Source organism: Pagrus pagrus (genome assembly GCF_965226575.1).
Source record: "Pagrus pagrus genome assembly, chromosome: 10".
Taxonomy (NCBI): domain Eukaryota; kingdom Metazoa; phylum Chordata; class Actinopteri; order Spariformes; family Sparidae; genus Pagrus; species Pagrus pagrus.
In genome coordinates, this window is record NC_140194.1 from 22,042,328 (window position 1) to 22,058,642 (window position 16,315).

Sequence of the window (16,315 nt, forward strand, 5' to 3'; positions counted from 1 at the left end):
AGTGAGTGGTTGGTAACAGCCAGTGGTTGTAAGTATCGGTAGGATTTTGAGGTATTTGTACTTTTCTTGAGTAAGTCTTTTCAAACCAATTTGGGATCTCTTCGGAGACTTGGGTTAAGCTGGACAAGCTGAATGGAGGCTTTTTTTTTTCATTTGCTTTATTTTTATATTTTAGTCTCCAGCTACTTCAGTTGTCTAGGAGAATGCTGCAACGCTGTTTTGCTGTGAAGCTCCAGAAATGTTTCGTGAACTACAAAACTTCACCTGACTTTCCACCAGCATGGGAGTGAGTAGATTCAGACTTAATTTTCACTTTTGGTTGAACCTCCTTTAACCTGCTGAATTTATAGCCTATGAAGAACTGGAACTAGATATATATCAGGTGTTTTTTTAAGGAAACCCTCAGGTCAAACACATTATTTCCTCTGTTTTCCCAAGTTCATGAGTTGACTTTTGTTTTCTTGATATCACAAGTCATTTATCTCATTATCACGGAGCAACAACTGTTGTTCTCCCAAGGCAACAAGGTAATCTACCATGAGGAAACGACTTCAGAAGATTTTAAGGAGTTTAAAAGTAAACCATACAAACATTTTATGAACTTTTACCATTTGAATGTTTTCAGCATTGACATGATGGTATTTACATTATGGTTGCTGTGATGTAGTGCTTGTTTCCACAGACTTTTTAGAGTGAGACACCTTGAGAAGTAGCTGGCGAGAGTGTTCGTCATGCCATGTGTGTCGGTCTAAGCGTTCAGAAAAATGGACATTTTAACATCTACAATTCCATGACAACTAATGATGCGACCAAAAGTTCGAGAACTGCAGACCTTTTGATGAGATTCTCTCAGCAATCCTTGTTCAAGATCGATCTTCTTGAATCTGAATGTAGTTTATTCCTTATTTTTAGTAAAAAAATGAATATTTATAACATGAACCCGTCTCAAATGGTGAGAGTTCAGAGGAAAAGTCTGAATCAAACTGAGGTGATCATCACTGTGTTTGTACTTTCTACCTGAAACTCCTGACAAGAAAATGAGATGGAACAACACCTGGAGCATCATGGGAAACCAGTCTCCTTATTACAGCAAGACACACACACACGCATGCACGCACGCACACACACACACACACACACACACAGAGCGAGAGAGTGTGCAGTGTTGTTGGGTGACAGTGATCAACGGGCAGTTGGAGTCACATAACCTGCTATTATATTTAATGGGGTATTGGACTGTGTGTGTGTGTATGTGTGTGTGTGTGTGTGTGTGTGTGTGTGTGTGTGTGTGTGTGTGTGTGTGTGTGTGTGTGTGTGTGTGTGTGTGAGTTGCTGCGAAAGTGACAGTATATTTTGCAGAGGTATGAATATTTTATGGAGTGAACTCATTAGACGCTCGGCCTCTCGGGAGCTCGGAGGAGAGTTTGTTTTGTTCCAGATTATTTGCGTGATGAATTATACATCTCTGGGATTCAACAATATGAAAACAACACAGCTACAATTAGATGGAGGGTGGAGGGCTATATTTACACTCCACACATCAAAAAGCTGCCTGGCCCACTTTACTGTCCACCAAGCCCTGCTCACTTCCTGTCTGTGAAGGACACTTTAAATCTGCTTTTAAATCTTAATAATAATCATTTTAATTAAAAAAAAAAAAAAAAAGGAAAACTGGAACAAAGCTCATTTAGAAACTATTTTTACAAAGTGCTTCATGTTTAATCAAACAGAGGGAGGGTTATTTATATTTCCAGATAAAGTTGTCTGTTGGTTGTTCACAGCAGATACAAGATGTCTTCTGTAGTTTTAATCTGTTCAGTCCACACACTCTGACCTCTTTAAAGGGCTAGTTCAACATTTTGGGAATTATTTTTTTTTGGAGAGTGAGATAAAAAGTTTAAATTACATCGTTACAGTCTATGCATCTGCTCTTTAAATCACACTTTTCATTGTTTCACTGTGACCCAGTCTGCTTACTGCAATTCATTTTTCTTGTTCAGACCATTTAAGGCTCAACTGATGTCACATTTATTTTTTTCCATAAAGTGATTTTAAGATTTTTTTTAAATGAAAAAGTCTTTGAGGAAATATGCGTGTCTGTTTTTATTCATTTCACACAATTAAACAGAAGAACCTGTATTCATACATTGTGGTCTATCAAGAAAAATGACTACAAACCTCCGTCACCACTTTCCTAATGATAAACTCTTATACTTATCTCTTTACATGTTATTTCATGACCAAGCAAAGCATGAAAATGCAGTTTTCCCTAAATCTGTAAAGACCTGTGGAGCTTAGACACAGAAGGGTTCTTCTCTTACCCAGAATCGGTTTATAGATTAAAAATGTAGGAGTGCTGTTGTCTGCTTGATTGACAGCAGCTGGCAGGCTGAGCACCGACAGGGGAACGAGACAAAAAGTAAATAAAGAAGTCATGGACAGCCAGCGTGTTGTTAGCAGTGGTATTGAAGAGTAAGGACCACGTACACAAGCATCTGAATGTACTCAGGTGACATCTGCAGGTAAGTTTACATGATGTGTAATGTTAATATGAGCAGCTACTTATCTAACCAGCACGTAAACTGATGTTAGTCCTGCACTTTAACCCAGTGAGTGTTTGTTTGGGCGCTCGTTCTACAAGCTAAGGACTTGTATTCATGTTTGTTCGTAAATTAGATTTTGGGTTATTTGTAATTTGTTGATTAGCTGTATTAAAATAAGTCCTCTGTCTACATTAATGGAGAGCTAACAGCACTCTTACTGGTTAATACAAAGATAGGGGGAGCTGTCATGAAATAAGAAATATAAAATGTCCCCCTTAGGGGTTCAGATCCTTAAAGCAGAACATTATTTACAGAGCAGCAACACAATGAAGAAGCTCAACGCTCACTTTTCTCTAGTTTTTCCGTCTTTCTGGTTGACTGTACCTTTAACAGTGTGATGGGTGGGGGGGTTCGTCTCCAATCTCCACCGGCTCTATTAGAGAGCTGACAGGGCTGTGAATGGGCTGGAGGCCCTGTGGCCTCGGAGCAATCACCGCGGCCATTTCACACCCTGCTGATCCCCTCATCTGCTGCAGAGACGAGAAAGAGGCACCGAGGGCCCCTGAGGCCCCTGATGAAGTCCTGACCTCACTCTCCAGAACCCACGGGATTAAAAAAATACTCCTCCTGCTCAAAGTGAAGACGGCTGCTCAAGTTAGTCGACAGACAAATTGGAAAGTTTTATTGCGAGATGAGAAATGTGACTTAATAAAAAAGTGACTCAGTGGAGTAAAGCAGTAGAAACTTACAGTGGAACACATTTAAGTAGAAGATGTTTCATGTCATAGAAACAGCAACAACAGAAAATAAAAAGCACTCATGCAACATTTTCTGGCCAATTGTTCTGTCAAGTGTCATATTTTGTGCCATTTTAAAGGTGTGATTTGTGATAAATGAACAAAATGTTTTCACATCTTACTCAGTGAATTGAGAGTTTATGTCGAACAAACCAGAGGTGAGTGTAGAAAGAAACACCATGTCCATCTGAACTGTAGTGGAGTGCGACAATAAAGTTGCAGAAAACGTAAGTAGCCTACCTAACCCTAACCCTTTTTTTCTTTACTGTAGCTGCTAAGCTAAAGACGTTAGCGCACTCAAGTGGGTGGACGAGCTTGATCACATTCAGAGACTTGGATAACAGCAGACGAGCCGAGAATGCTGCAACACTGTTTCGCTGTGAAGCTCCAGAAATGTTTTGCGGACTACAAACTTAACCAGACTTTTCATTTCATTCATTTGGGACTTTGGGTGAACTGTTTTATTTAAGACTGATATCATAAAATTCAAGTCTTTATTCAAACCTTTCAGAGTTTTAGAGCTTTTCTTATGCTCCAGAGAAAGTGATATCACATTCAGGATTTACACCCTTAGAAAGCTGAAACAGTCCAAATCTTCGCCAACTTATTTTCGGTGAGGATTTCCCTGGTGTGAAGCTGTCTCCTGGAAGCCGGACAGACAGGTGGACCCGGCTGCTTCATCCAATCACATCTAATAATGACCTGTGGATCGAGAGATGAGAGGGGAAGAGAGGGAAAAAAATCAGAGAGCAGGTTTTTCATTTCGTGCTGAGAGGCTGCCGACTCATTTCTCTTTCAGCGGAGAGAATTAAGTCCAACAGCCTCTTCAGGAAATCATCTCTCCTTTTTTTAATATGCTCCAACGCTGCGTGGCTTCTCAGCGAGCCGAGGTGACGAAAGGTCGAGGACCGGCTTCATGATCAACGGCCACATCAAGACGGCGTTGAGAGGGGAGCGAGGAGGGAGGGGTCGGCTGATTTTCATTAAGACGGACTCCGGAGCGCTTGTCCTATTAGCGGGTCATTAGGCTCTCCGTGGCCGACAGATTGGCTGAACAGGAAGCAGGGGAGCAGGCAGAAGGTAATTGCACTCGGTGTGACCACACAGGTGCCTGCTCGCCCTGCGCTCCTTGATTGGTTAATTAGTGTGTTGTCAATCAGCCCCCTCCAGCAGCTCACTCTCACAGCAGTTAAAAGGTGAGAGTTTCTAATGAAGCCTGAAACTTCTTCTCTTCCAGCTCATTACAACTCCAATTAAAATAATGGCTCCGTTAAATAGACTGGGGAGCAGCACAGACACGCACAAACACAGGTCGAAGGTTTCGGTTTCAAGTTACAGGATGTTCATGATGCCAGAGTCAGGAGACACCTGAGTGCTGCTCTGGTGACTTTTTTTTTCAGTTTGTTTTGTTTTTAAGAAAGCAACTAGAAAAAGAAAAAAGAAGCTCAGCTTGTTGAAAAAAGGGGAAAATTGCTCTCTGAAGCAGGACAAGCTATTTTGGGTTCAGTTCAGTTTCCCCAAAGTGAATTTAATGAACAAGCGCATTAGAAAATTTCTGGTTCCAAGATTGAAAGTCGAAGGCACAAGCCTGCGAATATAAAAACACAGAAGTTAGTGACGACTCCCAAAGTGCATTTTAGCTTGAAACACCCAATCACAGAGGTGTACAGTTCTGTAGATTATAGATCACAGTGTTGAGAAAACTCTTAACAATCTGCAGCTTAAAAAAATTGCTTCTGTATCAATTTTAAACAAAATCAGTAACTATGAGACAGTGATATCTTCACAGATTCAATGAAACATCATTTTGAATTTGCTACCACTGTGATTTACGCCTCTGACTGTCTTCACCACCCGAGGCTCATGGGTTTTATTTAAAGCCATTTGTCCTGCAAATCCAGCTTGCAGTGGACCTTAATGTTCCACTAATAATCAGAGTAATCGCCCAATCAGAATAAAAATGCCTCATGTAACCACCTCAATCTGAAGAGGCTGATCCGATCTGTCCCCATCTGAATGAATTTTCAATCAGATCAAGAGGCGTGGTGTAAACCTTTGATCATCAGTTCAGTAGGCAAATATGAGCGTCTAATAACAACGTTAACACTTAATCTGATTGATTCTTTCTGGTTGGAATGAATACATCTTTCATAATTAAGAATGCTGACATCATCCTCCTGTGCAATTTTCTTTTATTTCCGTGGTGGTGAAGTCATGACCTGCCCTATGCTGGCTCTGATTGGCTCCTGCCTTCGCTGGTTGGGTCGGTTAGGACTAGGGTAAGAATATCAGGGAAAGCCAATCAGAGGCAGAGGAGGGCGGGGTCCTGCCTTCACCATCCTGGAAAAAAATGCTCAAAGCAAAATGTGTGTTGTGGATGACATTGTCATGTACAGGTTGTTGACCTGCAGGGGGAGTTGATACAGAAATAATGTTAATTTATGTAATTACAGTCACTATATAAAGAATTTATATTTATGTAAATTGTATTTTGTTAATATTAGGTGCTGCCTTTATGTTTATAATCATTACTTACCGAATTGGTACTGTATCTTCCAACTTGTCTGCAGCAGGACAATCATAAAAGGCATCTCTTGACAGGCCAAAATTGTTAATTTAAAGGATAAGTACCGTTTTTTACAACCTGGACCTTATTTCTGGCAAAAGATATGGTCATTTACTCACCCAGATAACTTTGGTGTCATTCGGCGTCGTTCGGACGAAATTAGATCCAGTGTAGCGGCGATATATCCATATAATGGGAGTAACGGGGCATCGACACACAGCCTCTATATAACACATTATCTGCCACGAAACTAGTTCATTTCATCAATATTTTGTTATGAAATGCTAGCGCTATTAGCCTCTGAGTCCGGGCTCGTCTATTGTCAACATCCGGGGTCTGTAGGCTGATCTACTACCTCTGACCTGGAAGATGTCGTCTCTGAGCTGCGCGCGCACCTGCGACAGCGCGCCTTGTTTACCTGTAGCTGCTGCTGCTAGTTTGACCCCGGATGTTGATAACGGACGAGCCCGGACTCAGAGGCTAATAGCGCTAGCATATCGTAACAAAATATTGATGAAATTAACTAGTTTCGTGGCAGATAATGCGTTATATAGAGGCTGTGTGTCGCTGCCCCGTCTCTCCCATTATATGGATATATCGCCGCTACACTGGATCTAATTTCGTCCGAACGACGCCGAATGACACCAAAGTTATCTGGGTGAGTAAATGACCATATCTTTTGCCAGAAATAAGGTCCAGGTTGTAAAAAACGGTACTTATCCTTTAAGTAAAAAACCTCCAGTTCAAAGACTGCAATTTATTGTCTGTTTATTATTTATAGTCCCTCGCTGTGTTTCATTCACCTCCTGTCTCCAGCTCTGTGTAAATCCAGGATTAAAGAACACTGCAACACTCAGACTGTCCTGAACAATACAAACACTAAACATTTTACCTCCGCCGCTGCAGCTCCCCGAGGCAGCCCACGTTCCCTCTCTCAGACCGAAACCTTTTTGTTACCTCCAAATGATTAACGGCGGCTGAGAGCGGCCTGAGAGCACAGGTTTTCTTTTCATTATAAAGCCATAATTGCGGTGTAATTACTCCTCCATTGTCCTGTTTATCTGCAGAGAGGGCTCTGCAGCAAAGAGCATCAAAACATCAAAGGTGACAAGCTGCTGCCGTCACGCATTAATATTCACGAGGACGACGACGCAGCGCTGAACGTTTATTAGAGCACAAGTTTAATGAATATAATGTTTTATTAGGTATTAGGAAAAAAGATCATGGTTTGGCTTAAAACAACCACTTCCGGTAACACTTTATAATAACCAACATTCATGGCGGTGAGTAGATAAAGACTGATTTTTAATGTTTGGGTGAACGTTTCCTTCAAAAAGCCTGTAGATTATCTTCATATCAATTAAAGCCCAGCTGAAATCACACTTAGCCATCCATTTATCTATTTTTTTTTATTACAAGAAAATCTATTTGAGGAAATATGGGCGTGTCAGTGTGTATGATTGACAGCAGCTGGCAGGCTGAGCTCCAGCAGGGGAGTGAGAGACAAAGTAAACACTGACAGGCAGCGTGTTGTTAGCAGTGGTAGTAGAGTAAGGACCACATACTCCAGCATTTGAGTAGACTGAAGTGACATTTGCACGTTTCTTTACGTTCTGTGTAATGTTTGATCCGAGCAGCTACTTATCTAACCAGCTAGAATTTTCATTTCTGGGTGAGCTTTTCCTGTAAACGGGTGGATGAGTGATCTGAACTGATCTGAACCAAGCGGACCGCTGAATTCTGCAGAAGACAGACAGTTCCAGCGGCATCTGCGTCATTAATGGTGTGTGCAGAGGAAACGTGTTTATTTATGAAGCTGGACACTGTTAATTACCCGCATACATGGATAATTATCTCCAACTTCAAACACATTTTAACCCCGGGAGACCCAGAGAGTCTGTGTGTGTGGATGAGATGGACGACGAGTTTGGGACGCCCAAAATATCTGCTGCTAATTAGAAGAAAATGATGAGTCATCAGCAAAATGTTCACAAGGAAATGGACCCACAGGGACACTGGAACACCAGCAGCAGCCACAGATTTTAACTGAATGAAAGTCGTTCAAATTATTTTAGATCAAGCTCCACTTCAATGAGCATAACAACATATGTGACTGTTACACCCCACAACCAATGATCATCCATCCTTGCAGCCCACTATGTCATTCATCCTGTGATGTAATTGCGGCTTGTGGGTGGATGCAGCACATTACTCTGAAACAGAAGCCTGGTTGCAATTTAAATTTAGTGTAAATTTGAACTTAAATTCCAGAAAATCAGTCAAACAAAATGCAAATGAATGTCTTGTTCCATCCACTACTGCTGTGTGTCAAGTTAAAAGGTGAGTGGCACTAACTCTCCAGCTGGGTGCCATTAAAAGATGAAGAAGACAGTGAGATTGAAAATAATGCAGAAAACATGACATCTGCCACAGATGACAAAGGAAGTATTTGAGGACATTTCGAAGTAGCATGGGATCATGGGAGTGAGATGTATCTGACGTGACCCAGGAAGAAATGTTTTAAAGTTTACTCATATCACGTTTATGTTTCCCCTGTTATAGCGACAGGCGACCAGATGAAACACACTGTTACCTTGAATATGAACCCAATAAAATAAGGAAGAACTGTCGTCTTTAGACATTTCAATGCAGAAATGTTATGTAATATACTCTCAAGTCACATGCCTCATTATGAATTATTTGCCAAGTCTGTTTCCGTTGCACTTTTTGTTTTCACTGATACGTCCTCTTATGTAGGAGGTTATGTTTTTGGTTGGTTTGTCAGCAGGATTATACAAAAACTACTGAACAGATTTCCACTAAATTTGGATGGATGATGGGTCCCAGCACAGAATAGACCCCATTAACTTTTGGTGCGGATTTGGATAAATGGACTGATCCAGGTTTTTTTGTCACTTTCTCAAACATTGTGAGATTTTTTCTTTGTTTTTTTTAAAAACATTTTCATTAATTTCTCAGAGAAAAATGCATAGACATTGATGAAAAAAATCAGGTGTATTTAGGCAGCTGGTATCTATGAGCGAGTACTATTTGATGTAGATCCCACTAAAAATCAGGATCTAGCAGTTTTAATATTTTTTAGTTATTGGATAAGGCTTGACTGAATTAAAGGGGACTGTTGGGCCTTGACAGAGGTATGCACTCTACTGAGTGCCATTCTAGTTTCATTTTCAACCTTCCACTCAGGTTTTTTGATGCTCCAATTGAAAACACGTATAACAACAACTGTTCTACCGCCGACCAAATTACTTCCCTTTCAACCTACTTTAAAAACACACCACCAACAGTGTAACCAATGCATCTATAAAGACAAGGAATACAAGGAAATAGCTATAAGAGACTCAACACGTCTTTTTCTTTCTTCTTTAACAATGGCTGCCCCATTTGCTTGCTGTTGTTTATCTCTAAAGGGAGACGTCCTGATCATGCTGAACTGTCTCAACTTGAACATGAAGGAACCATGTTGGGTGTCACACTCTGAAAACCTTAGATTTAGATCATCTTGTAGAGATCTGTTCTTACTTTTAAAGGCACTTTTTCTATTCTTCAGTACCAAAATAAGCCACACCAATGTAACTCGTGCTGACGTCTTACATCTGGTTTCAATTTGAAACTGACCATATGATTATATGTAAAATGTCCTCGGTTCAAATCTGGTTGGGGTCTTTTGTTGAATATCATTCTATCCTCTCCACTCATTTGCTGTCATGTCTTTAAAGTTAGTTGTGAAATAAATGTCTAAAATGTCTAAAAACAACGTAATAATGTTAAATATCAAGTATCAAGTACTGTGTTAAATCAATCTTGATTGACTGTTGCCTGTTTCAGACAGAACAACAGCTCCTTCTTGTGGTCTGTTTATGAGATGCAGGGGAGATGCTGAATTTCTACATCAGTTATTATGTTAAGTGTAATATTTAATGTAGGTTCATGTTTTATGACTTTATATTGATTTATGAATTAGCATTAACATCTTAGGGCCATTTTGGAAGTAAGTAAGTTACGATTACTTATGATTTTATTTCCAGTTTATTTTCACTTGGAAAAAGCTATTAAGATTGTCTCCTCTATGAGGGCGGACACCTGAGCAGCTGACCATCACGTGTTTTACGACCCATCGCATGACTTCATGTTAACAGAACTAATTTTCTTAATTTGACGATAAATTATTTGATTAAAAATGTCATCTGTGACCTGGAAGGCAGCTATATTCAGTCTTTATTGTGAGTGGGTACTTCTCATGTTGGTTTGGAGGTGTCCTTTAAATTTCTGTCATTTAAGTTTCACTCGTATTTCTTTTCTTTATAGTTTATTAATGTATATTTGTCATCTACTATAAATATATCTGCCTATAATTAAAAGGAAAACATATTAAAAAAAAAAAACTATGGAGTTAGGGTGATAAAAAATTCACCACAACTTAAAATAATAGTAAAAAATATATATATAACTAGAATAATAAAAAATGTATCGGAAACAAATTAAATAATAAAAATTTAAAAATACTAAAATATAGCCTGTAAAATAAAATTTTAAAAAAAGGACACAAGGGTAATTAAAAGAAAAATAATAAGAATACAAACAATAAAAACAAAATAACTGTCTTTAAAAAAAGACAGTATAAAAGAAATTTAAATATGAAAAAATATTTATAAAAGTGTCTTAAAATGCACAATAATAAATACCAGGACACGCTCAATCAGTGATTCAATAACATATTTAATTTTTCAGTGTTTTAGTATAAAAATCCCACCGGCCTGCCGTCGGCTGGTTTCCGCTCCCATTGGCTATAACTGTGGTTTTTCCCAGAGAATCAGCTAAAGTACCAAATCTATTTACACACAACATCCACATCCAGAGGGGCCAAACAAAACAGGAAGTCTACCCATCGCTACCCTGCCAAAAATAAAACATCAAACACTATCACCTCACCGCTCAGATTTAATGCTATTAATTCATAAAAATAAAAAAAATTCTCACAAAACAACAGAAGAGGAAGGGCCTCTACATATGGCTCCTCGTGTGCCTGTAGTATTTTCTTACAATACTCTCTCTATAAAGTAATGCATATACATTTTCTGCTTTACAATAAATTAGTACAGGCACATTCTCTTCTCTCCTACAGCTGACTGTAGTTCAGTTGAGGTGGAAAAGATGATTCTGTGACGTTTTACAGACGACTTGAACTCATCACAGCACACAAACAAAAAGGCTGAAAACCTGGAAAACACAACGAAACTGTAAAATAAAAAAAAGAAAGTAACACATTAGTGGGAAACCTGTGGGCAGCAGATTTTTGGTTTTGGTGTGAATGATGCACTTTAGGCATTTTAAACTTTTGAGAGCATCTATATAGATTTTATATAAATATGTACAAACGAAAAGTAGTCCAGTAAAAACATTCAGTAAAAAAAAAAAAAAAAAAGATGCACACAGACACAAAAAAATTAATGCCAAAGACAAAAGAACTTGAAGCTTGAGAACTCAATAACTTACAAAAACCGTAAAAAAAGGAGCTGAAATAAAAATGTTCATTACAGTATGCATGTTTGTTTTTCTCTCTGTAGAGATAGCACCAGCAGAAAGGCCGACAGCATCAGTGCCGGCGACAACGTGGATCATCATCACCTCCGACTGTATAAATATCTGAACACCATGTACCAAAACAAACTGAGGGAGTGAATAAATTAGTGTCAGGCCTTGTACAGGATATTTACAGGAGCTGCTGCAGTCACACGCACACTGATGGACATTGTCGTGGCAGTGAGACGGTCGCAGCAGTCTTGCAGCACATTTAAGGAGGTCAGAGGTCAAACTCTGACACATTCAACAGGTTTAGACCCGTGATTTTTCGGTCCTCACAGCCCAAGTTTGAGTTTTTTTTTATTCTTTCACCTTTTTGCACTCGCTAACCGAGTCGTTTTCGTTGCATAGCTCTTTGACAAAACAAGATGGCCGTCACAAGCTACAGTATTTCGGACATTAGGGACAGATGTGCAGGGAAACATGAAAACGATCCGGTTCCAGTTTGCAGGAAATGGTAAACGTGACAAGTGTGTGTTTGTTGTGCGTATGAGGCAGAAACTGAACGCTCTGCTGTGACGGTGTTCACAAGGAAAAACAAAAAGCTGAAAGGACAAAGAGGAGGGATGGATGATGGGATGATTTCAGAGGTGGTGGGGGGGTGGAAAAGGGTATGGGGGGGTTCAGTCCGTGATGGCGAGGCCAGCTCTTGGCTCCAGCTCGCCACTGACACGGTGCAGGTGGTTCATGGCTCGGTCAAAGGCGAGCCGCACAGCTTTTCGGATGCCGGAGGAACGAGCCTCCTTTAGCTTAATTTTGTCCAGCGTCTGGTTGATCCCGAAGGGAGCTATCTTGGATCTAGGAAGCCATTGCCTGAAGAGAGAGAAGAAAGAGAAGACAGGTTCAGTGTGTCTTGTTTCAGACTACATGAGTGACCTCACAGTTTATGTTCTGCTGACTCTATCACATGTACTGTTCCTCGCTCCTGGACTACAGCCTCTGGTGATGATTCACTTAGTTCAGAACACTGTCAACTGAGGGGTTTTAATTTGTGAGTGAGGCTGTGTGTACTGAGAACCGTGGTGGAAATGCACATTCAACAATTCTTCCATTAACAACAAACACTTTCTAATAAACTGATACATCAGACAAAGGTCAAAGCTATAGAGATCCACCAGCAACAGACAGTTGACACCAGAGATGAGTTAGTGTGTTTTATAATCAGCTGCATTACTTTGTTATTTGCTTTAGCTTAAAATGGACCAATTGGACCGTATTTGTGTGGGTGTATAGGCTCTGATCAACCTATTACATGATGATGTGATGGTCTTTTCAACATTGATTAACCCCTTTCTATTCAATCTACACATGCTTACCCATAATAAATACTTATCACAACTAGGATTGGGTAGGCTGCCCAACGACTTCCTCTAGTGTCCACAAGATAGAACTGTCATCAGTAATGAGTGGGTGCAGGTTATCCTGTTTGTTTCACACTACAAACTTCATTTTGATCCCGCTCTCATTTGCCTGTTAAAGTTTAAGCATTATTACACTGTTAATTCCAACTCAACACTGCCTGTATCAGTTTAAAACTAAAAGCCCTCCAGTGTTTCAGTGGTCAGAAACCCTTTTGCTCTCACGCTTTTATTGTGAAACTTGACTTGCAAGGTTACCCGTCACACTTGAAATGTTGCTCCTGACACCTTCTCTCAAGTTGCACTGGGCTTCAGTCTTACTTTATTTATTATTTTCATGTTAAACTTTGGAAAAGTTAAGTTGAATGGTTGTGAGAAATAAAAATTCAATGTATCACAGTTGTCCTGATGGATTGTCACGTGTGACACCTAGTGGTAAAATCTGGTATTACTAGTCTGGTATATGGCTTCATATCAAACCAGTTTGAAATGTTTTTTTTTTTTTGTTTTTACATCGGCCTCACCATAATCACTACATTTATCCTGATGATGCATTTATCTCCCCACCCCACCCCCCAAAAAAGTGATTATATTTGTTGCTCCCATTAACTCCACCTGTCTAAACTGATTCAATGAAGATGTTTGGGTGTTGTTACTGATCTAAATGTTACCAATTCAGTGTTACTGTGTGTTAATTGAGTTTACCATCTTAGAAAATACAGTAATAGTAAGAGGACAGTTTAAACATGTCCAGAAAGCAGCTGCCAGAGATTTAACAAAGCAACAGAAATACGAATACATCACACCCCTGCTCTCTTTTGTTTTCAGATTCTTCTTATTTTACTACTTTACTCTTTTTCAGAGTGAGTCGGTGAGTTCCTCACCAGCTGCGCCTGCTGTCGAAGAAGTGGACGAGGAAGAGTTTCTCTGCGGACCTGAACTGCATCCGCTCTCCGGCTCTGAGAACGTCCGGCGGCGGCCGGGGAAGCTCCACCCCGTTGTGCTGACACACCATCCTCTGTACTCTGGGCTCCATGATCTGTGAGGGTCAAACAGAGAGGGGTGGAGACTGAGTGAAACCGCCTCCTCAGAATAACACTGTGGAGTGAATCCTGGTGGCAGCGGCTGCAGAAAAGAAGCCCGCACTCAGAGACACAAGCATGCAAGGCCGAGTCGAGCCGAAAACGCTCTGAGCGAAGCGGCCGACTCCACACACACAAAGCAGTCCATGATCGGCCAGCTGGAAGCTCCTGCATGGCTGTGAGCACAAATCACGAGCTACAGCACGCACAATGGCAGAGGGGCAGATGGGTAATGAGACACAGAGGGGACCAGCACTCACTCACCAGGGCGGGGTAGGAGGGATATCCACTACACTTAGCCCAAACTAGTTTAAGAGGCTCCAGAACAAATGGAGAAGCAGCGGTGGGCTTCCACACCTCTACAGGAACAACAACAAGCAAGTTATGAAGTATTCAGTGCAACAGACAGAGAGCACAGCCAGTCTGAACAAACAGCCATGCACACAGAGAGGAGGACACACACACACACACACACACACACACACACACACACACACACACACACACACACACACACACACACACACACACACACACACACACACACACACACACACACACACACACACACACACACACGTTTTTTAAAGATTAGCTTCAAAAAACAGGGATTGGACATTGTTGATATGAGACTATAATTCACTGAACCCACAGAGAAAATAATAACAGACTTCACTTCCTCCTTGTCCATCAAAGGTTTCCTGTTTCTGGACTCTTTGTTCATTCACCACTTCCTTTATGAATTAAACCTGCATCTTTTCATCTTTACCTCAGAGGACCGTGGACCTTAATTTGGTGAGCTGTGATGAGTTGCTGCTTCAGTAAAATTGTCTTTTGGAAGACTTTTACACGAGACACTGGATGCTCAAAATAATAATCCACTGCACAGCTCCTTGGTCACAGGTGGAACAGTAGAACAAGTGAAGTAAGAGAGAAAAAATAAAAACGATGCATGGTAGCACATGAACACTATTAGAAGGAGAGGGACTTTTTTTAATAAGGTTAGTAAATGTCCTCAGCAGTCAGAGAGAAGAGTTGACCAATCAAAGCGTGTCATGCTGTTTGAAACACATTCACCAGATGACCCTCATTACTGACTCACCTGGTGAGATCTTGGCAGCTTTGGTGAACTCTCCATTCTCGATGCAGGTCATCAGAGTGCTTTTGTCGTCCACGGTGCTCCGTCGAGCCGCCGCCGGCCGTCCTTTACCACTTTTTGGAACGATGACAGTGCTGAAAGAGATGAGAGGAAAGCTAGGTAAGGACAATGTTAAGGAAACACAACATGTGGTCTGTAGGAAGAAACATTACATTGTAATGTAGCTGTGCAATATTCTGCATACTTATTCAGTGTTAGATTAACCCTTTTGGCTTTCCCTGATTACATCAGTGTCACCCAGAACCAAATATACTCTATGTACCAATGCATAATGTACAAGAGATATAATAAATGAAAATAAACAGAAAAACAGGTTCATTTGTTTTCGTGTTCTTGTATTAAACTTGATAAATAAGTCACAAAATGACCTTACTCCATTAAAAACTAATGGGGTCCAACCCCAAAGGTTACCTTCCAGTTCAGAGACGTGTGTTGAAGAGAAATTCAGTTTTCACACAATTTTCATCACAGCTATTTACTTGGTCAGTATCATGTTCAAAATAATGGACAAAACTATTCAAATAATAATAAATAAACTGGAACTTCGGCTCTGGATGTTTCCTCCCAAACTCACCTCGTGCCGCAGAGGACACTTCCACTGGAGGAGATGCTTGATTCAGAGGCACAGCGCCGGCGAGGCTCAGGCAGGCGAGAAGACGGTAAGATTTCCTCCTCCTCCACCACAAAACCGTTTGCTATTCCTGAAGGGAAAAAATAGGAAACATTACACAGTGTAGTAGTGTAGGGTTAAGGTGCATCGGTACTCATAGAATCAAAACATGACAACCGTTCTCCGAGTGAGTACCTGTGCCGAGGCGTTTTATCGGCGACTCCTCGTCGTCGTCCTCACCGTCGGCGCTGCTGCTCCGTGTTCTTTTCTTCGGCAGGAGGAGCGTCTCCAGTCGGGGGATCACCACTGACAGGAAGGTTTTGGTGCCCAGGGGCGGCGGCGACACAGCGGATGCCTCTTGGGTCTTGGGTGGTTTCTGGGGGCTGGCGCTCTTGGACTTGCGAAAGAGGTTGTTTGTCCGTCGGTTGCAGGCTCCAGAGGCTTCGGCGTGGAGGTCGCCATTGAGGAGCAGCGGGTCTGAGATGTGCCCATTGGGGGTATCCGGGGGCACTGAGGTAGATGTGTCTGTGTCGCCATCGAGCTCCATGGGAGTATGGTCCATGCTGGTTTTGACCACCTTCAGAGGGGGCGGCTCC

At 41.1% G+C, this 16,315-nt stretch overlaps 1 protein-coding gene across 1 annotated transcript in view; it reads right to left on the minus strand.

Moving 5' to 3' along the window:
• Nucleotides 1-10,626: 10,626 nt before the first annotated feature.
• LOC311263228 (bromodomain-containing protein 1-like) overlaps nucleotides 10,627-16,315 on the minus strand; it is a 12,160-nt gene continuing 6,471 nt past the window's right edge. The window contains exons 7-12 of the mRNA XM_084363151.1: nucleotides 15,915-16,311; nucleotides 15,684-15,810; nucleotides 15,053-15,183; nucleotides 14,215-14,309; nucleotides 13,753-13,907; nucleotides 10,627-12,323 (exon numbers count right to left, since the gene is read on the minus strand). Of these exons, the coding sequence (XP_084219277.1) occupies nucleotides 12,134-12,323; nucleotides 13,753-13,907; nucleotides 14,215-14,309; nucleotides 15,053-15,183; nucleotides 15,684-15,810; nucleotides 15,915-16,311 (1,095 nt within the window). The 3' untranslated portion in view covers nucleotides 10,627-12,133. The remainder of the gene's footprint in view (nucleotides 12,324-13,752; nucleotides 13,908-14,214; nucleotides 14,310-15,052; nucleotides 15,184-15,683; nucleotides 15,811-15,914; nucleotides 16,312-16,315) is intronic.